General features: G+C 35.4%; 1 protein-coding gene across 1 annotated transcript in view; it reads left to right on the top strand.

Annotated features, from left to right (window-relative positions):
• Nucleotides 1–407: 407 nt before the first annotated feature.
• Tmem33 (transmembrane protein 33) overlaps nucleotides 408–17,693 on the top strand; it is a 28,068-nt gene continuing 10,782 nt past the window's right edge. Inside the window, exons 1-7 of the mRNA XM_020166752.2 lie at nucleotides 408–543; nucleotides 700–769; nucleotides 3,087–3,181; nucleotides 3,656–3,843; nucleotides 7,424–7,491; nucleotides 8,646–8,779; nucleotides 15,384–15,467. Of these exons, the coding sequence (XP_020022341.1) occupies nucleotides 725–769; nucleotides 3,087–3,181; nucleotides 3,656–3,843; nucleotides 7,424–7,491; nucleotides 8,646–8,779; nucleotides 15,384–15,467 (614 nt within the window). The 5' untranslated portion in view covers nucleotides 408–543; nucleotides 700–724. The remainder of the gene's footprint in view (nucleotides 544–699; nucleotides 770–3,086; nucleotides 3,182–3,655; nucleotides 3,844–7,423; nucleotides 7,492–8,645; nucleotides 8,780–15,383; nucleotides 15,468–17,693) is intronic.

The raw sequence follows: 17,693 nt of genomic DNA, 5'->3' as shown, positions 1-17,693 counted from the left end.
TTGTGATGTGATTTCGGCTTACTTGTATGTCTCTCCACAGCCTGTGTCACATTCATCTCTTAATCCCCCGTGTCAAGCATGAAGCCTGTCTTATAGCAGGCCTCATTAATACTTGTTGAAATAATTAATTTTCGAAGGTGAACCTCTGAGTTTAGTGAGCTCTTTGAGGGAGAGATCCAAAACTGTTATCTGAAGCCTCTACATTAGGCAGTAGAGAGATTTTTTGGTTTGGACACCAACAGGGAGGATCATCTGTGTGCTAGACATGAGGCATAAATTGCTTTTCGGTCCTCTCGGAGCCAATTGGCCAGGACAGGTGGAGCCGAAAAGAAGGGCGAAAACTACATTTCCCGTCTTGCTCTGGGCACAGCTTCCATTTTTCTCATCATCCCGCCTCTTCCGCCGGAAATGAAAAGATCACTTCCGTCTCGGCAATACTGGGAGCCGGCGGCGCTGGTCGGCCCTTCAGGGCCTAGCTCCGAAGCTCCGCCCTCTGCTCGGGTCTTTCTGGAAAGCCCGCTTTGATCTCGGCCGTGGGGAAAGGTATTCTTGGCGGCGGAGGTGCTGGGGAAGCCGTTCCTCTCCCGGCGCGGAGTGCCGACAGGGCGCGGCGAGCTTGTGGCGCGGGGCTGGGAAGCCGGTTACCCGCGTCGTGGCTCCAGCTCTGACGTTTTGTCCTTTCTCCCTTCGCAATTGCAGCGTCCCCGGCGCGTGTGTGTCTCCCATGGCTGATACAACCCCAAACGGCCCCCAAGGGGCGGGCGCTGTGGTAAGTGCGCTAGCGGGCAGGGTCGCCCGGTTTGGTCGGCTGGAGTTAGGAAGGAACAGGAAGCGGCGCAGGGTCCCGAGGCGTGCCGGGAGCTCGGGGCGGGTGGCCTGGGGTCAGCGAATGGGAGCGGGGCCGGGGGACCTCAGGGAAGACACAGCCGGAGCTGTTTTAGCTGGTTCCCAAAACGGCGACGGGCTGGCCTGGAGTAGGTGGCCCTGAACTGTGTGTCATGCCATGGGGCCTTTTTGCCTCCTCCTACACTTGGATTGTCCTTGGCCCCAGATTGAAGATACCATTTGAGGTTGTAGACCGTGAACCTTTGTACCTACTTTATACAGAAATTACGCAAAGGGAGAGAAAGCGGGTTTTTCCCCCTTCACTTTGTCCTTACTTCATTATGAAGACAAATACCATTACGTTTTTGTAAATTTTTTAACAGCTTTCTAGCTATTTGTACCCTAAGGATTATTGTCCTCCAGTTTTTAAACTCTGTGAGTTTGTGAATTGGGTGTTTTTTTTCTTAAAAAATTTTTTTTTAGTTTGGCGTCAGTGGCTCACGCCTGGGAGGCTGAGATCCGGAGGATTGCGATTCAAGGCCAGCCTGTGGAAATAGACCACATCTCTAAAATAACCAGAGCAAAATGTCCTGGAGGTGTGACTCAAGCTGTACAGTACCTGCTTTGCAAGAGCAAAGCCCTGGGTTCAAACCCCAGACCCATCAAAAAAAAAAAAGCAACATCTCTATATACACACTTTCTAAAAAAAACTTTTGCTGATCCATTTGTTAATATTGTTAACCCACAAATACTTCTGGATTTTTCCACATGACTACAGTACAGTTATCACATTTGGGAAATTTAACATTGATACATGTTATTACCTAATACACAGTTCATGTTCAAATTTCCTTAATTGTCCGTTAAAGGTGCTTTCTCCTAGGGATTCAGCCAAAAAACATGCATTACATTTACTAGTCATATCTCTTTTAATCCATAAGAGTTCCTCTGCTCTCCTCCTCCCTTTTTGGTCTTACAAGAACATTGGTAGTTTTCAAAAGTCAAGAACTGCTGTTTTAGCCGGACACTGGTGGGTCACACCGATAATCCTAGCTACTGAGGACACAAAGTATCAGGAGGATCTCAGCCCTGGCAAATAGTTTGTGAGACCTTATCTTGAAAGTATACAACACAAAAAAGAGCTGGTGAAATGGCTTATATGGTAGATTGTCTGCCTAGTGAGTGTGCCGCCACCCCACAAAAAAAAGTAATGTATTAAAACTTTAGGTAGACCCATTAGTGACTTTTGAAATCACTTTAGTGAAAGCACCAACTATTTTTTAAAAAAATAAATACCAAAATTCAACACATGTAGAAAGGATAAGTATTGTTTGTGAAACTTTTTACTCAGCATATATTTGCATTGTATCTGGATGTTAACGTTATTTATGACTTTTGGTTGAAAAATATAAAATCTTCTTTAGAAGTTACTTAGAAGGTACAGCTTTAATGATAAGACAGATTTTAAGTTCTTGCTTTAGTGGTAGTGGCATATATATATTGGGGGGCAAAAAGCAGCCAAGGAAAAGACAGACTGAGAAAAAATGGAGGAGTGGTATGTGAAAGTTTAATCTAGTGCCTCTGATACCAGGTTAAAACTTAGAGGGAGAGTCACATAATTAGAGCAGCAGTTACCATTTAATACCTGACAGGTGTACTTTGAGTGCCACAGTTCTGCTAGGCCCTTGTATACATAGACAGATTATCCACAGACTAATGAGTCCAACAGTAACTATTACCATGGTTTATCTTTCTCCTTTAAAAGGTATATTTAATCCAAACTTGAGTTTGTGTAGTGCCTTCTTACTCTGCTCTGAGACCTGCCTATTTAGATTTGAGATTTTTCTAAGAATAGATGTTATGGTTCTCTTGAGAGCAATTAGTTCTTTAATGCTTTTTATTTTTTAATAGATGAAGCCTGTATTACCAGTGTTGAAGGAAGAGATAATTGTAGTTAATTTTCTGTTCAGATTTTTTTTTTTCTTAACTAGTTTTTTTGTTTTCTGAAATGTTAACTGGTATTTTTCTGCTTATTTCTATTTATTTAAGTACTTCCTGTTCCTTCCACATCAAAACTGTAGGGTGTTTGGACTCTCCATTGAGCATATGTGTGAAAGAGTTAATTGATGTAAGAGTTTTCACATAATGATATTAAAAAGTTTTATAAGATTGTTAAACTAGTTTGAGAAGAAAACTACTACTATGTGCTTAATGTAGTTTGCAGACTTAGTTTACCACAGTATTTTTCTTTTTAAATGTAGCAATTCATGATGACGAATAAATTGGACACAGCAATGTGGCTTTCTCGCTTGTTCACAGTTTACTGCTCTGCTTTGTTTGTTCTGCCTCTTCTTGGGTATGTATTATTTATATTTTTGACTTTTATAGTCAGTTCAGTCAGTATTTGTGAAATGCCTTTTAGGTTTAAGAATTGTTTAACTGTAATGGATTTGGGTCAAAATAACAAATCCTACCTTTAGTCAAAATAATCTAGTAATGTCAGTTGGAGGAATGTATTGTACCTTGTGATTTGTGAAACTAACAGCACATTGAAAATGAGGAAAAATTGGGTGTGTGGGGATGAGGTGAGTTTTTGATGATTTTTTGCATTTTTTAACTTTTTTAACTTGACAGGAAGAACTCAGTTGGGCATATATATATATATATATATGAAGTGATACTTCCAAGAAGGTAGAATAGGTTCAAGTAATTTTTTTTTCTATTCACAATTAAATGATTTAGGTGTTGTGCAATTATGATGCAATTCACAAAGGAGGAAGAGACATGGTAGTTGTTTGTGTCTCATGATAACTTCTCTGATCACTTGCAGGTTGCATGAAGCAGCAAGCTTTTACCAACGTGCTTTGCTGGCAAATGCTCTTACCAGTGCTCTGCGGCTGCATCAAAGATTACCACACTTCCAGTTAAGCAGAGCATTCCTGGCCCAGGCTTTGTTAGAGGACAGCTGCCACTACCTGTTGTATTCACTCATCTTTGTCAATTCCTACCCTGTTACAAGTATCCTTTTCTACTTTTTTTGGGCAAGGAAATTACCAACTAAAGGTAGTAGTTTTTTGTGTGTGTGTGTGTGTGCAATAGGAAGGATTCAGTAATGAAAATGGTCCGTGAAGCTTTGATTTCTTTTGTTTTTGGCACTTCATTTGTATGAAAATGTTTAGTGTTAAGAATTTTCTGGCTTAAAAATTTTAAATCAAACATTGAAGAGCTATTTTGGAAATTTAAACTTTGTCTATCAGCATTCTTGGTTCTTGTAAGCTTTTCTATTAGTGGATATTTAGATTTAAAGCATAAACTTACGTAGAACTTAAATTTTTAATACTTAAAATGTCTTTGGTAAAGTGTCCAAATGTCTTGCTTTAAAAAAAACAATTCTCAGCCCTTTCCTAATTTCCAGTGAGCTAGAGAAAATTAACCCAGAAATAACTTAATAAATAAAAGAAAAAGAAAATATTTGTTGTAGGTAAAGTTGAAATTGATGACATATATGAATAATCTATGTAATGAAAAGTAACTCATTTGGAATTTCTATTTGTTTTCACATTTTGAAATGGTTATTAAAAGAAAAGCTGTACAATTCAGTGTGTTTAGGAAGCACTAAGTTAATACATTTTTATTTTATTTTTTAGGTAGTTTTGGTGGCACTGGGGTTTGAACTCAGGGCCTTGCTTGCTAGGCAGGCAAGCGCTCTGCCACTTGAGCCACGCACCTAGCCCTATTTTGCTTTAGTCATTTTTCAGATAGGGCCTCCTGCTTTTACCTGGGTCTGGCCTTGGACTTCCACCCTTCTGCCTATGCCTTTCTTATAGCTGGAATGAGAAGCATGTATGCCATGCTTGGTTTATTTGTTGACGTGGGGTCCTGCTATTTTTTTGCCCAGGCTGGCCTTGAACCTCAGTCCTCCTGCTCTCTGCCTCCTGAATAGCTGGGATTATAGATATGGCCCTTATTGTATGCTGTGTCGTTGTTATGGACAATATTTAAAAATGTAGTTTTAAGCTGGAGGTGTGGCTCAAGCAGTAGAGGACTTCAAACCTTAGTACCATCCAAAAAAAAAAAGGATAGTTTCAATATTTGTTAGTTTCCTGTTAAGAAAGCCTGTAATTTCACTTAGAGATTCTGTTTAAAGGTCTTGCTTTTGCCAAGATAATAAAAGTGGTTTGGAAAATAAGGTTAGAGTTTTTCATATTTTGGTGTATGGGTCTATAATATTCCATCATAATTTGTATTTGTTTGTAGGTAAAACTCAGTGATTGTTGTAGTATAACTGTAGGTGTTTGCTTGACAAATCATTGGATTGACTAGCTTTTGTTAGTCCTGTTCGTTGAGGTGCTTTGTTACCAGTATTAAAATTCTTATTTTTGCTGGTGCTGGTAGTTCACACCTGTAATCCCCGAGCTACTCGGGAGACTGAGATCATGAGGATTGAGGTTCAATGCCAGTCCAGGCAAATGGTCCTTCCAGACCCCATAATCAGAGCAAAATGGACTGGAAGTATGGCTCAAGCAGTAGAACACTTGCTTTGCAAGTGCAAAGCTTAAAGTCCTGAGTTCAAAGTGTAGTATGTATACATAAAATTTTTAAGAACTCTTTTCTGAAATAAAGGAAGACATATAGAGTTCTTGGTTATGCCTGTTAGAAGATTTCTTTGGAGGGAGTAATAGAAATAAAAGAAAATGTACTCCAGATAATTAATACAGAGCAAATTGAACTCAGGAGCACTGCCTAGCACAGATCAGGTACTTACTAAGTTTTATTGATTGAATCCCGATGTTGTACCGGATGAGACTCGTGACTGATGACAGTCTTTCTGCCTTCTTTGTGTAGTTGGTTATTTGCTAACCCAAATTATGGCAACGTTGAACACTAAGAATTTCATGTTCCTTAAATTCTTGGGAATAGGAATACAGTGAGCAGAGGGAATAACAAACTGGTAATTGACAAATAATAATTGATTCTTAAGGAAGTTGAATATATCGTGATCAATAAAGGTGGTCTAACGTAATATTACAAAAGTATCCTGATCTTTGTTTGTACAAAGGTGATAATTGTTCTTGCTCTATTAATGATAGGTACTTAGGGTTAAAATTGTAGACTTTTCACCCTTTTTCTAAATAGTTTAAAATGATATTGAAAGCAAAGATTATGAATCTCTTATTCACGATTTGTGAACTGTAGAATATTAGAGATGAAAGACTCATTAGAAATATCTAGTATTGATTTATGCATAGCCAGTTGACAGAGGATGAAATTTGGCTTAGGAAAATGAGGTTTGTGACAAGACAGGAATCAACATCTTGATTCCCAGTTCAGGGTACTGTTTTTGCTGCTTGACACTGCTTCTGTTACTGAATCAGTCTTCAGGTCTGAATGTGTGTCACAGTTTAAATTGAATTATTTAAGCCACAGTAGAGTTTTACAGTGGTCTTAAAGAAGAGAGAATTATAGTTTTCATCAGTTTTAAAGGAGTCTGTCGTTCATTTAAAAGCTTAAAACTCTGTGTGTGTGTGTGTGTGTGTGTGTGTGTGTGTGTGTGTGAGAGAGAGAGAGAGAGAGAGAGAGAGAGAGAGAGAGAGAGAGAGACAGACAGACAGACAGATTTCTACTTAGGAAATTGGCATCTTAATTCTTGTGAATGCCGGGAAAGAATTTGTTAGGACATTGATTTGGAGAACTGCATCATTAGATTTAAGATTTTTCTAATACTTGGGCATAGGTGCTTCCCTACTGAAAATTAGGAACTTTTGGGTGCTAAATGAGTTACAGTTATAATGAGCTTGATACTTAGTAGTCAACATTTCCCACCCTTGCCAAGCCTTCACCTAGTATAGAAAAATAAAAGTATAGAAAATTTCTTAGAAAGTGCTGATACTTTTAGGGCCATTGTTTTTGCCATTCATGATTGACTTGAGTCTGTCATTTTGTGGAAATACTTGACAAACTTTTTTGTTATCAATCTGGGAGAAAATAGGGTGGAGCTTAGGGTCTTTTGAGCAGTTTTCATTTTTTAAAAGGTTGAACAAAAATTCTGTATTTATCCATGGTATAAAGCCAAGCTGTTGGACTTACATATCAAATATAAGGATTCTCTGTTTATGTCTGTAATTAAACTGATGAGAACCTTCAACAGATTATATATAAACCCTAACATATACTGTCTTTTTTATTTTCACAGATTGAGAACATAATTATAACAGCTTTCTAGTTTAACTCTTCTCAGTGGTTGAGTCCTGTGAAAGCACTGTAGAAGATTTTCTCTGAAGGGCAGGGTAGCCACTGTGCACTGAAAAGCAGTATTCAATCCCTTGAGGTAGCTTGTGTTTTAGTTTAATTTAGCAAATGTTTAGTTTTAATTAATCAGTAGAAATAAAAGAAAAAACTTGACTATTTTCTTCATAAGAACAGTGAGTTTAGAGAGTGAAATAGTTTACTTTCTTCTTTATAAGTGACAAAATATCAGTGAAACAAAAGTGATTTCACTGAATTCACTTTGTAGGTGTTTCAGATCTGTATATTAACATAACCCGTTTTGCAAAGTACTTGATGACTTTTAAATGTTTTCCTTAATTGTTTTCTTCAGTGAGTATTTTCCCTGTCTTGTTATTTTCTTTGCTTCATGCTGCCACATACACGAAAAAGGTTCTTGATGTAAGTAAAACTATGCTATTTCTTTGACTTTTGGATTGTAGATAGTTGACATGAATTTGAGTTCTAGGACATTTTCTCACAAAAGTTCCTCCATCCCTTACAGACTTGTTAAATTATTATTTCGTAACTTGAAAGTTTTGAGTTTGGAAGTGTTTATTACTGAAGTGTCTCAAACTAGTATATCTTGTACGTAAAGGATTACACTTAAAATTACATTCAGGTTCCCAGAGGGATTCCTGAAATTTGAAATCGATGTTGATTTTTGAAACACCTTGTATCTTTAAGTTTGAGTTGTCAGAGCTCTCTTATTCTGTCAGTATATAATTCTAACATACCAGATAAATGCAGTGTACTATCTTTTATACTAACATTTAGAACTGCTTTCCTGAAGTTTTTTTTTTTTTTTAATTGTTGGGTTGGAACATTAATCCTACCTTAAGTGTGACAGGTAGATTTGAATTAAAATACCAAATTTCTGCGTTGTGTTGGCCTTTATTCTTGTAATTCTTTGGTCACAGCAGCAATTAGGACTCCATAATTTCTAACAATTAGCTAGCTGAGGAGTCACAGATATTTTAACCATTACTGGATAGTCAGTCAGATTTTGTTATGACTGGAGAGAAGTAACCACTATTTTTGGTGAAATAATTTAAAGATTGTCAGGAAAAATAAAGCAGCTAAGAATGTAAAGTACTTTCATTAATGTGTCTTTGATTGTCTTCAATTACACAAAACAAAATAGGAAAGCACACTAACATTTGCCCTTAGTTTGTAAACTTGTATAATCATCTTCAAATAATTAGTTTTTGGCTACATTACCTATGCTTCTTACCTACTAGAAAATATAGTCAGCTATTGGTATCCCTAGGTTCCACTTTTGTGGATTTAACCAACTATGGATAAAAATAGTTCCAAAACAAAATTTTGTGTGTATCGAACTTTTCTTGTTATTCCCTAATCAATACAGTGTAAGTACTATACAGAATTTACATTGTATTAGGAATTTTAATCAATCTAGGTAGGATTTACAGTATAGGATAGGATAAGGGGCTTAAGCATCCTTTCTTATTATCTGAGAGATGTCCTAGAGGGGCGACTAATTGAGTTGTCGGAGGTGCTGCATTATTTCTAATGTTTGTTTATTTTTGTTTCAGGCAAAGGGATCAAATAGTTTACCTCTATTGAGATCTGTCTTGGATAAATTAAGCGCTAATCAACAAAATATCCTGAAATTCATTGCTTGTAATGAAATTTTCTTGATGCCTGCTACAGTTTTTATGCTTTTCAGGTAAGAATAAAGATGTGTATATGTTTTGAAAGATTGATAACTAAGTGAACCTTAAGATATTAACTCAGATTTCATCTTGCTTGAATCTGTTAAAGTAGGTATTGACAGGTAGAACTAGGTGGACCTTAGCAATCACTTTAGTAGAGACAATGAACCTTAGTAAAACTAGGAATTTGTCTTATTTGTAGTCCTTGTGATAAATCATTTAAGATTTTGAAAATTAATTTCAAAATAACCACTTTCAAAACAGTCGTTGTGAAGTCTAGTCTATTCTTGCCATTTTTGAGGTGATTTTTCTTAGACGAGAGAAAATCTTTAAAATTGAGGTCATGCAGTAACAGTTACCTACCATCACCTGCTTACTTTGTTTGTATCCCAGGTATGGAAATAATGCATGAACAAAGAACTTCCCTTTTGAATGTTAGAACACTAAAATAGTACTGCTGTCTTATTGATAATCTTGCAATCAAGTTATTTATTTACTTATTTTTTTGAGAAAAGTTGTCAGTATGTAGTCCAGGCTGACCTTGAACTCATTATCCTCCTGTCTCAGTTTCAAGTGCTGGGACTTAATGGTATACTACCATTAAGTTTTATTTTATTTGTTTATTTTTCTGTGGTTTTATGGTTGAACTTAGGCCTTCAGCACTTGCTAGGCAGGCGTTCTACCACTTGAGCCATTCTACCAGCCCTACATTTAAGTTTTAACAGTGTACATTTTTAACCTGGACGATAGCTTTTTAGTTTTATGAAGAATAGGACACTGTAGATAAAGGCTAAAATATCATTTGGTTAGGAATCCTAGTTGGAATTCTGTTCTCTTCTTTCCAGAGATAAGGAGTTTGATATGTGTACATGCATGTAATCTTTTAAAAATATATCAATCTGTAGAAAATATGTATTATTGTGAGTATAGAGTTGTATTTAAGTTTTTATTTTACATCAGATGTCATAATGCATCACTTGTCTGCACCTTGCTTTGTTCCACTTACATGATTACTTTTGTGATTTGTTTGTATTGGCATGTGCAGTTAAGTGTTTATTTCATTTAATGGTCATGTAGTATTTCATCAGATTGATGTGCTACATTTTGTTGCCCATTCTGATGATGGACATTTGTTTCCAAATTTTTCATTTTGCAAATATTGATGCAGTAAACTCTTTTTACCTGCTTGTGTGCTGGTGTTTTCTTTAATATCAATATTAAGAGTTGATTTTGCTGCATGTAAGCTGGTGCATTTTGTGTTTAATGTACCATGCCAAAATGTCCTTTAAAATGTATGCATACTTTCTGGGCGTGGTGACAAGGCCAGCAATCCATCCCTTGAGAGGCTAGTTTGAGACTCTGACTAAAAAAAAAAGAAATCTATATATTTGTTTTGCATAATTTTGTTAATTTTTTTTTTTTGGTGGTACTGGGATTTGAACTCAAGGTCTCAATGCTTGCTAGGCAGGCACTGTACCACTGAAGCCATTCTGCCAGCCCAATTTTTCAATTTTTAATAAACTTACCAGTCATAAAATTACATTTTATAATTTTTGATGTTCATTGACTTGGTTAACTAATGAGGTTTTTATATAACTGACATTTACTCCTTTCTTTAGTAGTCTTCAGAGTTTTTATAGATTTCCTTATAAATCCATCACTTTCATTCTTTGAAGTAATGCTTGCTTTTAAGAACTCTTTAAGATTGCCATGTGCTGCTTAAGTTTTGGGGTCCTAGGTGGATAATGTACTTTATTTTTTTTTAATTGTTTTATTATTCATATGTGCATACAAGGCTTGGGTCATTTCTCCCCCCTGCCCCCTGCCCCCACCTCCTGATAATGTACTTTAAATAAAGTTCTAGAATAATGTAAATGAACGGTTTCTCTTTGGGTGCCTGTGGACCTCCATTCTAGTTAATTTGACCATAAATTTTGCATCTGAGCCTTAAGTTTCCTCATTTAAAAAGTATTATTACCTAGCATGTATGAGGCCCTGGGTTCAATCCTTAGTACCACAAGGAAAAAAAACAAAAAGGTCTAAACTTTTTCTGTCTGCAGCATTCCATGAATGCTGAGTATAAGATTTGATGCAGCTGTATTTGTGAATTGCTCAACTCTTAAAAGTTTCATCTTAAGGTTTAGTAAAAGTCTTATCCTAAAAGGTGAAGGCTCATAAAAGAAGAGGGCAAAGGAAAAAATGGACAAGATAAAAATCGCAGTATTTTTCCCATGACTTAAAAGGTCTTAATTTTCTTCTCCTCTTTTGTGATCCTGACCAAACATTTAAACACTTAATTTTTTTTTGGTGAGGGTGGGTTCTGGGGGTTGAATTCCAGACCTCAAAACACCTTCTGAGCACTTCGTCTGCCTGAACACTATTTATTAAAAGGAACTTTTTGTCTCCTTGCTTTTTTGTGCCGTCTTTGGTTTCTTGGGGTTCATCTAATACTTACTTGGAGCATACCCATTTCCGCTGTTTGTTTCTTATAACTAGCTGAAGATAAAAATGGTAAATGCCAAAACTAGGTTTTTATGTGGATATTGTTGATGTCCACATTTTGAAACATCCAAGTTCTGTGTAGCTGGGGATGTAGCTCAGTGGCTAAGTGTTTGCCTATCATGTTCAAGGCTCTGGGTTCAATCCCCAGTTCCAGGCAAAAAAAAAGCTCCCAAGTTCTTTGTAATAAGCAATATAGTTCATTATATTCCTCTTAAATCTGCTTAAGGTACTGGGGATATAGCTTAGTGCTAGAGTGCTTGCCTAGCATGTGCAAGGTCCTGGATTTACTCCCCAGCACTGAAAAAAAAAAATTAAAATAATTAAAATACTGAGAGACAAAATCCTCATTTTAGAACTAGAGTAGATTTTTTTGTTGAAACACACACCAAGTTTGACTTCATTAGGATATTAACTCAGTTGTGCTCCTTAAACATTTATTTAAATACTTAATCAATTTTAAACTTAACATCACTTGAATTTTCATGTTATTATAAAGGAGATGAGAAGTTTTATTTTCACTAGAACTTACTCCTCTAAGTAAGTTGCTTGTTAACCAACTTCCCTATAACCCCTCCCTTCCCTCCCTACCCTTTCTAACTTCTAGTAATCATTATTCTACTCTCTTCTTTGATTTAAGTATCATTTAACATAATATCTTCCAGCTCCATTTTTGCTGCAGTGATAGTATTTCATTCTTTTTAGTGGTTAAATAATATTCCATTGTGTATATATACGTAAGTATATATACCTCATTTTCTTTATCCATTCATCTCCTGATGGATATACCTCAGTTGATTTCATATCTTGGCTACTGTGAATAGTGATGCAATAAACATGGAGGGCAGTCATCTCTTTGATGTGTTGATTTCCTTTATTTGGATGTATACCCAGAAGTGGGACAGCTAAATAATAGGGTAATTGTATTTTTAATTTTTTTGAAGACTCTCCATGCTGTTCTCCATAATGGCTATCCTAATTTTCACTGCTACCAGCTGTATGTAAGTTCCCTTTGCATGCTTACCAGCATTTGTTATTTCTTGCTTTTCTCATAATAACCATTCTGATGGTGAGAAGGAATCTCATTGCAATTTCAGTTGGCATTTTGTGATGGTTAATGATATTGAGCATTTTTTTCATACACTTTTTAGTCATTTGTTTTTCTTTTTTTTAAAAAAAAATTGAGTGCCTTGTTCTGGTTTTTAATCCCTTGTCAGATAAATAGTTTGCAGATATTTTCTTCCAGGTTGTAGGTCATTTCTTCACTATTGTTTTCTTTGCTGTGCAGAAGCTTTAGTTTGATATACTCCCATTTGTCTATTTTTGCTTTTGTTGCCTGTGCTTTTGGGTTCTGATAAAAAAAAAATAATTGTTCATGCCAGTGTCTTGAATTGTTTCCCCTGTTTTCTTCTAGTAGTTTCACAATTTCAGATATTACATTTAGGTCTTTTTTCCATTTTGAGTTGATTTTAGCATGTGTTGAGATCTAGTTTCATTTTTCTGCATATAGATAGCCAGTTGCCCCAGCACCATTTATTGAAGAGGTTTTCCTTTCTCCAATGTGTTTTGGCATCTTTGTAAAAAAATTAGTTGTCTGTGGATGTGTGGATTTATTTCTAGGATCTTTTTTTGTTCCATTGGTGTGTGTGTTGGATTTTATGCCAGTATTACAGTGTCTTAGTTACTGTAGCCCTTTAGTATATCTTGAGATCAGGTACTGTTACACCTCCAGCTTTGTTGTTTTTGCTCAAGATTATTTTGGCTATTCAGAAACTTTCAGAGTATTTTTGAGAATCCCATTTGAATTTTATGACTTTTTTTTCTATTTCTATGAATAGTGTCATTGGTATTTTGATGAGTATGGCATTGTATTTGTAAGTTGCTTTGGGTAGTATGGGCATATTAACAGTGTTAATTATTTTTATCCATGAGCATGGGAGGTTTTGTGTTTCTGTGTGTACTTATTAGTGTTTTGTAATTTTTACTTTATTTTTAGTTTTTTATTAGCATATATTGTACAAAGAAGTGTATTTAATTATGACATTCTTGTACATGTATATATTGTTGTATAAAGAAGTAAAATCAGTTTATAAAATCATTTCTGTTTTTGCTTTGGGGATAAACTTAGGGCTTCATGCATGCTAGGCAAACGCTATACCACTGACCTACATTCCCGGAGCTCCATATCTAATAGGAAAAGCTACTGATGCTTTTAGTATGTAACTTGAATGTAATTCAAAGTATAAAATTAAAAACAGTCATGAGTCATTACTATTCTTTATGTGCTATCCTTCATGGTAGAAACAGTCCAGTAGTGATAAAAGTCTTTATCAAGTTATATTGTAAGCAATAATATTTTAAACTTAAATGTTAAAATCATTTAAAAATGATTCTATAGACTGTGAGTTCATTTTATATATATATGCACATGTGCTCAAAGACAGATAAAGGGATGATCATTGTAGGATTTTTTTTCTTCTTTTGAGGGGATTGAACTGGGGGCCTTGTGCATGCTAGGCACATACTCTACCACTGAGTACATCCCTACCTATGGCTCTATTTCTAATTGTAGACTAGAGCCATCTTAAATATTCATTAGTAGAGAGCATGTTATATAATGGTACAAGCATAACATGGAGGAGTACTTAAAGCTGTAAAAAAGAATGAGGTAATTTATGTGTTATCATGGCATTCCCCAAGGTGTATAATGAAGTTAACAACAGTATGGGGTATTCTCCATTTATATTTTTGGGTGTGTGCAAGCACATACATGTTTCTGTGTCAATTTCGTGGCAATGGTAATACTAACTCCCTCTTAGAGTTGGTAGACATTCAGTGAATTATTGTAAGATGAGCTCTGTGTTAGTGTTAGTCATTATATACAATTGTATACATAAATTTCTGGAAGGATATATTAGAGATGCACTATAACTTTAAGAAAGAACTACCTTGGACGATGGGAAACTTGTTTTTCAGTGAACATTTTCTATTTGTGTCTTCTGTATTATGTATATGTTTCAAATTTAAAAAGTTAAAAGAATGTAACAATTTAGTGATGTGTGTAATCATGTAAATTATTTTTGTTATGAAAGTAATATAACAATACTTAGAAGAAAGGCTAAAAGAATTAACATAAGAAATCATATTTAGGCCAGGAGTGGTGGTCCACACCTATAATTCCAGCATTTGGGAGACTGATACAGGAGGATACTGAGTTCAAGTCCAGCTTGGGCTATATAGCAAGACCCAACCTCAGAAACCTAAAAAACAAACAAAACCACTCCAGAAAAAACATTTAGTGTCTAAATATAATTCCTCCAAAATAAGTTTTAAAATATAGTTCTAATAATATGTGTAGTTTTATATTTTGTTTCTTTCAAGGTTGGTATATAATTTTGTAACTAAGATTTAAGCAGTTGCATAAATAAGCATAATACAGTTACCTAACCCAACTGCCTCACTGTCTCCTTCAAGGTATTGCTGTGTATTTTCTTTCTTTTTTTCTTGTGGTGGTAAGAATTGACCTCAGGGTCTTGTGCATGCTAGGCAAGTGATCTACCACTCTAGCCTCGTCGTGTTTTATTTTTAGCTATTTCTGTGAATACCTTGATCCAGACAGTTTTTTTCTAGGAAAGAATTTCAGACTTGGAGTTTCATAAGTTTATATAAGGTGACCTATTTTTGGATTGTAAGTGTGCTTTTTAACTATGTACACTAGTATAGGTTATGTTAAGTTTAGTACTGAGTCAGTATAATTTGGCTAACTATAAAATAAGCTACCTTTCATTTGAATATTTATTAAGTTTTAAAACATAATTTCATCAATTGCGCTAATTATGGAAACATTCATGTAACCTTTTTTGGCTTATTTAGTAGTTTAAAATTTCAGAATTACTACATATATGAATACGTTTATAAAAGTTTAAACAATAACATGTTACTCTTTACCAATCATCTACATTCTTTTATTTCCTTTTATAGAATAACTGGACTTTGGGTATTACAGATATTACCAACTATTTGATGCATGGAGACACACTTATTCTCCATTTGAACTGCCTTTAAATTTTTAGAAGAACTTATGGTGATGTATACTTACCACCCTTGTGTTTATTTCAGTGGCCAAGGAAGTTTGCTCCAGCCTTTTATATATTACAGATTTCTAACTCTTCGGTATTCTTCTAGAAGAAATCCATATTGCCGGTAAGTTGGTGATTAATTTAAATCCGTTCTGTTTGTTTAGTGAATTGTCAAAATATAGTATTTGTAAATCTTAGACATTACTCAGTAATTATTTAGAATTTAGAAGGAAGAAGTACTTTTGTAAATTTTAAGTTCTAAACCTTAGAACTAGGTGGGGTTAAGTGTACCTGTACACTGCTCCTCATCTTATGAATAGGTTACATCCTGATAAACTCATTGTAAGCTAAAAGTATCCTCATGGAAATGCATTTAATACAGCTACAGTCCCTAGAATATGGGTCAGCCTCATGATATAATGGTCTATTGGGAGCTTCAGCTTTCTGTTGCAGCACAGCATCATGATAAGAGTATCATAACAGCATATTGCTAGCCTCAGAAAAGATGAAAATTCAAAGTATGCATTCTACTTAATGCAATCAAGTAAACAGAAATCTGTAAGCCAAACCATTCTAAGTTGGGGACCATCTGTATTTCTTTTTAGAAATTGAGACTGGACTTATCTTGATCACCTTTAATATGCTGCTAATGCTCAAGGGAATTGAAAGATGTGTAAGACATAAGTCTCATTCTCAAAGAACTTTCCTAGTTGAAAGAAAAAAACATGTCAAATAATAAAAAGAGGAAACAGTCGTTAAGATATTCACAAGTCAGTATACAGTAGTTTCCACTTATCCACACTTTAGCTTCTTATGATTCCTATTATACATGGTTGAAAAATATTAAGTGGAAAATTCCATAAGTAAATAATTCATAGTGAGGTTTAGGCTATGCACGTCTATAATCCCAGTGCTTGGGAGGCTGAGATAGTTCCCAGCACTCAGGAGGATTGCAAGTTCCAGACCAGCATGCGCTCTATATATAGTGAGGCCTTGTCTCAAAACACTAGAAATAAGCCAGTTGTGGTGATGCATGCTTGTAATCTCAGCTACTCAGGAGGCAAGAGGCAGGTGTATTTCAAGTTCTAGGCTAGTCCTGTCAAAGTTAGCTAGACCCTGTCTCAAAGCAAAATGCAAACAAAAGGGCTGGAGACTTGACTCAAGTAGTAGAGCATTTGCCTAGAATGTGCAAGTCCCCTGGATTCAACCCCCAGTATTCCAAATAATAAGTAAGTAAATAATTCCTAAGTTTTAAATTGCACGCATCTCTGAATAGGGTGGTGAAATCTTGCACTATCCTTTTCCCTTCCACCTCAGATGTGAATCATCCCTTTGTCCAGCATATCAATGTTGTATAATGTCCACTTCATGAATTAAACTTTATCATAGGTACATACATATAGAAAAAACCACGGTAATGGTAACATTTTTATATTCACATTTAAGATAATATGGTAGAATTCAGCTGGAAGTCCAATCAGTATATTAGGATGATCTCTAATATTATCACAAATACACTAAAAAGAACTGAATTTGAATGCTGGCCCATCATTTACCAGGTGTGTGACTGTAGGCAAATTATTTGAATTTGAATTTCTTCATTGGTAGAGGAGAAAATCTCCTCCTGGTAGTGAAATGATGTACAGTAGGTGGTATGGTGTGGGCCTGTAATCCCAAGTACTGTGGAGGCTGGTAAGGCAGGTGGGTTATATGAACCCAGGAGTTCAGAGCCAGCCTGGGCAATATAGTGAGACCTTGTCTCTTAAAAAAAAAAGGACTTAGATGTTATTATGTTCTTAAAAAATACTTTATTTTCCTTATTCTGCAATCTGATTTTCCTTTGGGTGGCAATTGTTGTTTTAGACAGTGTCTTTTTATAATTTTTTTTATAGCGTGTACTTATTTTAGACATAGGCTTTTAATAAGAGTCCCTTGTTGTAAATAAGCCTTCATTTTTACTTAATTCCAGGAGTCTTTTTCTGTTTTCTTTCTTGCCCATGTACTCATTTCAGATATTATCTTCTGGCTCTCTGCCCTGACATAGATTTTTTTCCCCTGACATAGATTTTTTTTCAGCAACAGATTTGCTTTTCTGTGCTTATACATGTTCCCATATGCCCCAAAGTCTTATTAATATATCTAAAAATTTAGAATTTTTCAGTAGACTGAAAATGAAAAGATAGCAGTGGATCAAGATAACACAAATATATGCTAGTCTCCTATAAACACACATTTTAATCAAAACAATGGAAAGGTAATGGGGGAATAGTCTTTTTATTAAGGGTTTTAAGACTCTATATTGACAGTTGTACCACTTTCACCTGTCATATTCTCAAATTGGTGGTATCAG

Source organism: Castor canadensis, chromosome 9 (genome assembly GCF_047511655.1).
Source record: "Castor canadensis chromosome 9, mCasCan1.hap1v2, whole genome shotgun sequence".
In the NCBI taxonomy this organism is placed as follows: Eukaryota; Metazoa; Chordata; class Mammalia; order Rodentia; family Castoridae; genus Castor; species Castor canadensis.
This window is presented reverse-complemented; position numbering and strand designations above follow the sequence as displayed.